Source organism: Eublepharis macularius, chromosome 13 (genome assembly GCF_028583425.1).
Source record: "Eublepharis macularius isolate TG4126 chromosome 13, MPM_Emac_v1.0, whole genome shotgun sequence".
Classification (NCBI taxonomy): Eukaryota; Metazoa; Chordata; class Lepidosauria; order Squamata; family Eublepharidae; genus Eublepharis; species Eublepharis macularius.
Genome location: NC_072802.1, coordinates 44,551,940 through 44,562,297, shown reverse-complemented (window position 1 = coordinate 44,562,297; position 10,358 = coordinate 44,551,940). Strand labels below are relative to the sequence as shown.

At 45.3% G+C, this 10,358-nt stretch overlaps 2 protein-coding genes across 2 annotated transcripts; one reads left to right on the top strand and one right to left on the bottom strand.

The window, feature by feature from the left end:
• Window positions 1–2,947: 2,947 nt before the first annotated feature.
• LOC129340950 (uncharacterized) lies at window positions 2,948–5,313 on the top strand. The gene is made up of 4 exons (XM_054995846.1): window positions 2,948–3,284; window positions 3,393–3,467; window positions 4,272–4,358; window positions 4,816–5,313. The coding sequence occupies exons 1-4, from the start codon at window positions 2,948–2,950 to the stop codon at window positions 5,271–5,273; spliced, it is 957 nt and encodes a 318-aa protein (XP_054851821.1). The 3' UTR covers window positions 5,274–5,313.
• Window positions 5,314–6,944: 1,631 nt separating this feature from the next.
• Window positions 6,945–9,499, bottom strand: LOC129340949 (uncharacterized). Its single transcript, XM_054995845.1, has 2 exons — window positions 8,963–9,499; window positions 6,945–7,658 (listed from the first exon to the last, which is right to left on the bottom strand). The coding sequence occupies exons 1-2, from the start codon at window positions 9,497–9,499 to the stop codon at window positions 6,945–6,947; spliced, it is 1,251 nt and encodes a 416-aa protein (XP_054851820.1).
• Window positions 9,500–10,358: the final 859 nt, after the last annotated feature.

Genomic DNA, 10,358 nt, shown 5'->3' with positions numbered 1-10,358 from the left:
AATTTTTTTTACTAAAAAAACCTTGCCAGGGTGACCAAGGCAGGACTCACTTTTAATTTTTCAACCTTTTGTTAAAATGCAAGAATACATAAAGCCCAATTCCGGCATGTAAGTAAAGGCTGTGCAGAGGAATATGTGGAATAAAAATTGGCCCAAGTAGGATGGCTCCTGGTCCTTCTTACACCTGGACTAACACCTCCTTGCCCTCTCCATGGGGCAATGGAAAGTTTATGTCAAAGGGTGAATTCATTCACATGCAAAACACTCTGATGCAGGATTGCTTGCTTTCTAGACTGCTGCTCTGACATGTTACCAGAGAATGAAAAAAATTACACCAAGAAACAGTGCAAAAAAATGATTTAATGTCAAACTTGAAACAATCTAACAATGATTTTTTGTGAGGTAAAAAGGAAAATATTTTCAAAAGGAACGCATTAATTTTCTTTTAATTTAACATTAACTGCATGAATAACTTAAAACTATTATTAACACTGTACACAAATTCAAAGTAATCCCAAAACATTTACAAAATTGAGGACAGTTCAGGTGTGTGCTGCTCTGTCCGTTCGACGGTCACGCCGTTCAAGAGTGGACACCCTTCGCGCCAGTCTTCTCAGACGCCCCTCCACCATGGTCATCCTCTCTTGCAAGTTGGTGACTGTGGAGAGGTGGAGAAGTGGATAGATATTACCATCCTCCAAGTGCAGGGTGTATCTCACCTGTCAAAACAACACTTACTTGAGGCGCCCAGTCTTCCTTCCATGGCCTCCATAGCGGTGAGAATGTCCTCCACACCTCTACTCCTGGGTTGGGTTTTGGTGATTCTCGGAGCACTAGTTGAGGGAGCATCCTCCGCTGACGTTTCCGGGGCACTTTCTTCGACTGTGAAAGAAAAAAATTGTGAACTTTGACATTATGTAGAAATTAGGTTATTCATCTATACATTGGCAATTCAGCTTTGCAGCATGTGTTGGAAATTGTAAATTTTTAAATTTCAGGAGAGCAAATAATGTAGGGCAAAGCATGTTCAAGCGGCTCAACATCCCACACGTGCAAAACCTGTACCACTAGACAGCAAGCTTTGAAATAACTGAATGCCAAAGGACAACACTTCATATTTTCTGAGGTGCAGATTTAGAGAACTGTGCCATTGAATTGTTGACCCATGCATCTTGTGACCCACAATAGGTGGAAATTTAAGTACTAAGCTCACCTGAGTGTTGCTGTGTCCCTGTAACCTCTGTGTCCTCTGGGGCGGTTTGCTCAGGTGACTGTGGAGGATTTTCCTATGCTCCCTCCTCTTCTTCCTCCCCTGCACGATGAGCTGCAACTCTCCCACGAAGTATGGCTGACAAGGAAACAAGTCAAGCATCAGAGAATAGACTCAGACTCAAACATGACAGTCATAATTTCTATTAATGAAAACTAAATAAACCAATTCTATTGATATTGGTGTGGGGGGGGGGAAATGTGTTTCATGCTCACACCTAGGGAAGCTTGGAATTTTTGACTCTCTCAACATCTCTCTAACACCAAATGATGGTGGAATCAACTCCAATGCATTCTAGCACGCGTCAACACTTCATCAATCGTGCATGATTTCGCAAAACTTTAGGGGCAGGTAACAGGACATTCCAAGAAAAAAGGGTATCCGCTGCATGCTAAGCACGCCAAAGGGTGAGATTTTGAGTAGAAATTGCAGAACGCAAAGTATTTTAGAAAAAAACTTACCAGCATGTCTTCGGGTCTGCCAGCTTGGTCTCCCGGAGAGATCCCAGAGGTGCATGAGACTGGTGAAGTAGGGGGGCTTGCCGCTTTGGCGAGGAATCCCCTGCCAAGCTTCCAGCGCCCCATAAAAATCACCCTTCACCCTCTTGAATTTGGACCTACACTGCTCGGGGGTCCGCTGGTAACCTCGAGCACTCATTTGCCTTGCAAGCTTGTGAAAAATCAGCTTTGTGGGCAAATGAGTGCTCTTCATTACACGCTCAGCTTTCCCTGAGCGTGCAATGAGGTCCAGAAGTGTCTCCACCTCTTCATCTGTCCAGAAGACTCCCTTAGCCCGTCCTGCCATCTTATTGTGAGAGCGATATTACAGAAATAACCTTGGGTAATACCTAACACGAGCAAACAACGGCTACAAAAAGGCGCGAAAAAACAAGAAGTTCATTGGTCTATCCTTCAAATTTTGTCCAATGGGACATGCTCTTGTGCAAAAAGGAGGGAAATCAACTCTGAAGACTGCCTAGCTTTCCCGCAAAAATGTATCGATTTCAATTTAATTTTTTTTTTAAAAAAAAGGACCGGTGACCCGGAGGACATACAGGGAAATGCTGTTCAAAACCTTACAATGGTTAATCTCTGGGGATCCGCATCTTGGTCGCACAACATGGCTTTTGCAGGATTGTGGCAATTGCTCATTTCACAGTTTGAACGCAGAACTGACAGTGTAAAAAATAGAAATACATCCAACCCAGCCGAAACATTAGACAACGCTTTGGTGCATGCAGGGTCTCTAACGGTCCTCCTTTTTAACAAAACTTCGATATAACGGAATATTGAAATATAAAAATAGATTAAAGGAATGGAGAGAGGTTCGGCAGCCGTTGGGCTGCTTTGCGCATGGTCAGGGAATAGATTGAACAAACGGCGGGAGAATTCAGTTCTGGTCGAACTTTGAGCTACTGGGGATCACAGCGTTCTGTCAACGCCTCCGTTAAAAGGTGGAAGGGAAGTATTATCTTTCTTTGTCATCCTTTTTTGGGGAGATTGGAGCATCGAGAGCAATATCTTTAATATGACAGCCCTGGCTCCAGCTTCAGTGAGATCAGTAACATGGAGGGAACGCGAGGTGCTGGACTTGCTTTCATTTTGGGGAGAGGAGAAGATTCAAGAAGCCCTTAGGAGTTCCCACAGAAACATAGACTGCTTTCAAAAAATCGCGCTGATGATGTCCTCCCGTGGCCATCAACGCACAGCCCTGGAATGTCGTAACAAAACCAAAGCCATGCGTTTGGAGTACAAACGCGTGATTGCTCACAATTCCACCTCGGGCAACGGACCAGTCACCTGCCCATACTTCAGGGAGCTGGACAGCATATTGAGAGGTGATGCGAGTGTGAAGCCAAGAAGAATTGCACGCAGCTTGAATTTGGGTATTGGTCCCCAGGAGCTGATCAGGCCTGATGTAATCATGGAGGGATCAGAGGAGTTATTTACCCATGATTTGGTGACCGTGGATTCCACCCTCTTGAGAACCTCGTCACCAACGACCATGTATGAACGTGAGTGCACAATAAACAACATAAAAGTGACAAAAAAAATTTATGTTTGTGCGCACGCTCACCTTTCTGAAAAGCCAATAATGTGATTTTTTTTTTCAATGTCACCAGAGAATCACTCAACATCGTCCACAGATGTAGCAGATGATGACCTTGACCGCACCATAGATGGACTGGAAGACAAGGGTGAGTATGGATTGCACCTGTTGGGGGCCAAAAATGTATTTCCTGTTTAGGGGCTAATTTCCATGTTTCTTTCTATTGTGGAAGCCCCCCCTGAAAAGCGTCATAATCATTTGGGGAGGTCATGTGCTGGCATTTTTTGATATTCTCTATTTAAAAAACCAAGGTGGACGAACCAGACAAGACAAGGTTTGTGTGGTTTTGGCGCATTCCTGCCCACAAAGATGTGATCCTTCCTTCTCCACGGAGAGAAGCGCAGGTCACCATCACGTGTGATTTCAAAGCTGACTACATTGCCATGTGAGAATGTTATGCCCAACGGTTCCATCTCCTGAAAAAAATGTGTTGTGAAATCCAAATTTTCCTTCTGAGAATCACACTGATTTGTGTCTTGCCTTCAAGGGGGGATGGTTGGGTGTTCTTAGAAATGTTAAGACACGGACCAGATCGCTGTCCTTGCAAGAACGGCGTCACCCGTGTCCTGCAGACATTCATGCTATTACGAAATCAGGAGTCAAATGATGCACGCAGTTAGTGTCATTCCATGTGTCAGAGTGCCCATATTAGACCCTTACCTGCTTTACCGAGAACTGAATTGGAGACGTGGGAAATGGACACAATTTGCCCCTCTGATGTGATCTAGGAGAGATAGCATCTGCATCTCCTATCTTCTTCGTGCCATGAGCCGTTGACAGCCCCGTCTGGCCACAAACATGGAGAATGGTGGACAACCATAATTTTTTTGCATGCCTTGACCAAGGAACACCCCTTCTAATCACTCATAATGTCACGTCCTTCTATTTGCAGAGAATGATCCCCCCGGTGCCAATGCTGAGGGTGATGCGGACAGTGAATCTGACCTGCCAATGGGCCATCGCTTGCGTGACAACAATGGTGAGTGGATTATTCATTGTCGGTTAGAAAAGTTAAAAATCTGTGTACTGTCTAATCCAAAGCAGTGGTATGCCTCTCATCTCAGAGCAAGCACCTGTGATGTTGAAAACGGTTGTTCCTAACCAACTCATGAATTTTTGTTTTGCATACTGGAATAGATCATCCCCGACAAGCCCATTCGACAATCCACAACAGCTGACGATACTCAATCCACATGCGTGCATGGCAATCCATGCATGGACTGCTGTTTTGTGAAGTGTTAACTGTGTTTTAGGCTACCATTGGGGTCAAATTGAAGATCAGTGCTCCTGTCATGACAATTCTCTTCTTTGCTTGGGCCCAGTCTGGAACGCATCCCACCATCACAACACTTTCAGCAATGATTTGTGATTATGCATGGCTGTAGTGGAACTAATGTGTATGGTTCACTAACAAAAGTTTTCTGTCACACATTTAGGAAGATTGAACGCATGTTTGGCAGAACTTTCTCCGGGGACAAGGTTAAACCAAATCAGAAACAGGAAGAGGCGTAACGCGGCACTATATGGCGTGGCAGACCAAATGATGAACCGGTCTCGCCAGGAACATGACGCTCATCTCGCAGAGTGGAGGATTGACAGAGAGGTCATGTGTGAATGGAGGTCGGATGAGAGGCGGCTCCAGAGAGAGTTTTTGGAGCAGGCAAGGTCAGAAAGTGACAACTTTGCTAGGGCATGGCAACAGAACATTGCTGTGATGACTGATGCTGTCCAAACATTGAAAGCACTTGGAGAGATGCTCACAAGTCAGCGCCAGCAACCACTTGTCACGCAAGAAACAGAACAGTTGTCTCAGGACGTTTTAACTGTCTCTAACAGGCACACCAACAGCAGACGGTCATGCGTTGGCAAACCTAGAGATAGGCTGACCCTCTGAACATTGTGCCGTGTCGTTCTGTGATGAGTCTTTGGTTTTATTGTCACCACAGTTGAAATAACTGCAGTTGTGTTAATTCGATTTTTGGCTAGGTGTTTCTAACAATGTAGACACTCAATTTCAAATTTCCTCCTGTTGATTAAAAAAAAAGTAATGTTTGCACCTTTTTATAACGTCCATTCATTTTTCTTTTACCGCAAAATGCAAATTCATCACTTGTGGAGGACACATCAATCCAGAGCGACTTGGTGATTGGTCCACACTCAAGCCCAGTTCAAGTAGGACCACACCAGTAGGTTTTTGACATGGAGGGGCTTGTCCACGCAAAATCTGATCTAGGCTGATAATGGTGCTTTATTTCTGGCATGGCCTCAACTGCACTTATGGGCACTGTTTGTGCCATTGTTGGGTTTCCATGATCTCAACCTTTGCCCTCACACTCAGTCCCGTTCTCTCATCATCGCAGTCACCCCCTTTTTTTTTTTAGATCAGTCCGGGCATGTTTGAGCTTTGCCCACCCCCTCTATTGCCTTTCCTCAGTTCTCTCCCATTCCATGACTTGTCTGGCCTCTGACTGAGACAAAGAACAGTTCCCAAAGAAACCGCTCCGGCATACGCAAGGGTGGAAATTGTCCACATTGGCACTCAAAACGTGTCTTGTGTCAAACCAATACTAAATAACAGAGTCAGCCAGCTGTTGGTGAGACGACACACGCACACACACCCCAAAGGAATGGGAGCCAAAATCATGCAACGTTTGTGTCACCAAACAATCCCCCCTTTCTTGATCATATTATGGATAAGAAAAACACAGTTAATGGAATAGATGTATTCTCTCATGTTAGGTGAGAAGATGTTTTCCAAATTTAGATCACGTCCCTCCTGACCTGAGACACACAATGATTTGCTGGCCTCCAAGATGTTTTTCCACTGATGCATCCAGCCAGTGGATCGCGGAGTATGCCATTTCAAGCTAATCTTGAAAAATTATTTATGGGACAGGAAGCTCCCTTCCAACTATCACTGTTTTGTGCATTTTTTATGTTCCAGAACCTATGCTCTCTGGGTGAGATGGAACCTGTCAAAGATATTTAAGTAAACAATGAGTTATTTCAAGGACGACTCTGTTTGTTCTGAAAAGCACATCCTGCAAAGTGGCAGCATTTGTGGATTTCATTGATGTATTTGCCCATCACTAATCCGATCACTCCTCATTTACCCAGACTGCGTGCTTGGATGAGTCCAGGAACGTTGTTCTCTAATGCTGCAAAGGCAAACATGTGCAGCAATGGTTGGCTTCAGCAATGTAAGTGCTGGAGACTTTTGACGTTTCCAAAATGATGGTTCATTAGGAAACATCATTTTTTTATCTGTTCTCACACAGCATTGTGCCCAAGCATGAGACCATAGTGGAAATATCACATTCTGGAAGGCAATTCTACCACACCACATATTACAATTTTCCTTCCAAAGCTTATAATCAAGTGTTCCAATTCAAAAAAGAAAGATATCAGGAAAGATTCTCTAATGTTATGTTGGGTGTTTTTATTAGCATACAATAGGAAGGGAGAATATTTGCAAACCCCAAGCACAGTCTCTCTTCATGTCTTGAGCCCGGTTTACATGTGTGTTGTTCCGGTTTTCATTTTTGGCCAACACACACAAGCAGTCTCAGAGTGAGTCCATCCTTCCAAGGATGTGTCTAGCAAGGGCATCGCGGACCATCTTGCCCTCTGCAAGGTGCCGGGTGTTGCCATTGAAATCTTGCTCCTCCTGTTGGGACAGCAGCACCGGTGAGGGACATTCACCACCACCCACTATCGGGTGCCCTTTGCTCTCGCACAAGTTGTGGAGCACCACACATGCAGTCACAACCGAGATGACATTTTGCTCTCTGATCTGCAGCCTGTGTGAGAGACACCTCCACCTGGATTTCAATCTACCGAAGCTCCTTTCCACCACGTTCCTGCAGCGAGCAAGTTGACGATCGAAATTCCGCTGTGCAGGGGTTGTTGCGGTTCGGCCGTATGGCTTCATGAGCCACCTGCGCATGGGATATGCACCGTCAGCCAAAATCACCGGTGGAATCCTAATCCCATCCAAAACCATGTCGTGGTTGTTGGGGATCAGTGCGCCGGAGTCCATTGCAGAACACAGGGCGGAGTGGGCAAAAACAAACGCATCATGGTTTTTGCCACTCCACCCGACCTCAGCGTCCACAAACCTTCCTCTGTGGTCCACGGTCCCCTGGAGCAGTATCGAGGAGTAGTTTTTCCTGTTGCCATACTGCTCTGGACGGCCACCAGGGGCACAAATGGCGATATGTGTGCCGTCTACTGCTCCCACGCAATGAGGAAACCCCATCCTCCTGAAGCCATCCATTATCTGTGTGAAAAGACAGGGTGGGGAACAAAGACCACTGTTTAACCAAACTGAGGGAACGATTTGGAAGCACGGTCAAGTGTTGTTTCACTACTGATAGAAGGAACAGATTCCTCAGTGATTCTAAACACAAAATGCCCAGGGTTGATATAGCTTGATTCTTGAAGGACCAATTACAATTGGGCAAGTAGCACATTGTAGAATGTGTTCTGAAGTGTTCAATTCCCTTAATAAAATCAATCCAAAAATGTTTTACTGCTGACTATTCCTAGCTCTCATGTCCAATGAATCAAAGACAGTTGCCATGGATGTTAAATTGATTGCCACATGAAAGCAATGTGAACATTTACTGTGTGACAATTTTTTCTCGCGTTGTTCCAGGGACATCCACCACAACTGTCATCGGGATCTTTCCGAGGAATAGAGAGGTGATTTTTCAGGTGGTGGCATCATTCTAATAACTTATTTTTGGGGCGATCAAGTCCATAGAAGTTGCATTTTGATCATTTAAAAACAGAAAGAGAACGATATGTACTCTCTCTCTGCTTCGTCATGCAGCCTTGATTCAACAGAAACCAAAAGGAACAAAAAAAACCCTTTGGAGACTGTCAAAGTGATGGCTTCACCATGTCTAAAACCATCGAATGTGTGGTCTCTCTACAGAGGTCAACTATAGCCATGGGGACAGCAAACATTGACAATGCTCCATTGGAGACACCATTGCAGTCCCATGGTGCCAACAACAAACCTGGACAAACTTTTAAAAAAAAAAAAAAAAAACTACAGGAAGAAATTGTCCAGACAACAGCAGACCTCTGTGGCGTGAGACACTGTGCAGACAGTGACCAGACCGGTCCAAAATCACATTTATGCCATTATGAACCGAATGTGGTGGGTGAATGGCACTAAGAGAGGAGGCGTTCGAGTTTCACAATTTGGGATTTGGAACAAAGTAAAATTTGTCTTTCCTAAATTCTGCTGGCATTAACATTGCTGCAGCGGACGCAACACAGCAGAAACACATGGCCACTATTGTGCTGCCATGTAGCGCGTTTTCAAATGTTAATCCACAAATTTGTTTAGGTGCGAATTGCCAATCCACTTTTACAGTAATGTCATTGGAGAGACAGTGCAATACATCACTCCATTGTACCAATAGCTTCTTTCTGGGGGTGGAAGCGTAGGGGATGCTTTCATCACTGTTAACGAAAGGTTTTTTTAAAAGGTTTTAAATTGGCAACACAGAATTTTTTTTTAAAAAAAATTACCATCATAACGAAATTGTGCAAGTTCAGTGTATAACTAACCTGTGCAATAGAGTCTCCAAAGAGAACCGTTCTTGAAAGCAGGTGCAGCTCGACGGCAAGGCAGAATTCTACGACAGCCGAGGCAACCGTTGACTTGCCAAGTCCGAACAAGTCACTGGTGACCTGGTAACTGGTGCCGCTTGCAAGCCACCAGATCGCAACAGCTACTCTGCGCTCAACAGATATTGGGGAGCGGAATGTGGTTGTCTTTCGCTGAAGCGTTGGACGGAGAGCGGAGACCAATTCCAAAAATGTGCCCTTGGACATTCTGAAACGGCGAATCCACCGATGTTCATCCCAATGTCGCAGCACGATGTTCTCCCACCAATCCGTGCTGCGTGGGTATACCCAATGCTGCCTCGGTTCCTGCATCTCTGCAAGAAAAAACCACTGCTGTCGGGGCTGGCGCCGCCGTCTTCGTGCACGTGTCATTGCCAGGGTGGTGAGCGAGTTGCTGGACAAAAATCTGGCAACAGCCCTGCGCCTTTGGGCACGGTACCGCCAGCAGGCCAGCAGCATCTGAGACTGGCATGCCATCATAATAAAAAGCACATGCCCGATGATCGCCAGAATAGGATCCATTTCAAAAAACACAGATTGCAAAAACACCAAATCCAAATACACCAAACAACCATTCAAACCCACAAAGAGTTTTTCCCCAGACACTTCCCCTTTTATAACATTTTTAAAAACCCCGCCAAGAGACGCGGACCAATGGTGTTGCTGTGCTAATTTGATGTTTCGAAATGGTCATGTTTCCTTGTTACGCATGTCCGTTATAACGGAATAGGTTTTTTTTTTAAAAAAAAAAAGGCGGGGAAAAACGGTCCCGCCCAAAACAACGGTTTTCGGGCAGGCGTGTGACCGCGAGGACGCGCGGAAAAGGCGGATTGGAGGTGGAGATGTGAACGAAAAAGACAAAATCGCGGATTGGAGGCAAACGGAAGATATCCGGAAAAAATGCGGGGAAAAAGGTAATGTGGATTCAGCCCTCGTCAAATGAGCCATTCTTTAAGATGGTGACAACAGCAGAGAATGCATACGTACAGGCAGTTGCTCATCTCGCCCATTTGCAGGGTGGCACCTGCAGACGCCCCCTCTTAGAAGAGCAAGGCTGTCATGGCAGAGCGTAGGGGGAGAGGTAGACCTCCTGAGGCAAAGCAGTCCTGCAGACATGAGGGTCCAGGGACATGAAGGGCTTTGTATGTGTTAGTCAATACCTTGAATTGAGCTCGGTAACTGATGGGCAGCCCATTATTTACCTTGCAGATCTGAGTGATATTTTTATCAGCAAAAAACCTTTGCTAATTGTTCCTGAGATGATAAGGGCTCAACGAAGAGCAAACTTGTTGAGAGCTTTATATTCCAAGCTCCCTCCACAGCCTCAACAGAGCAT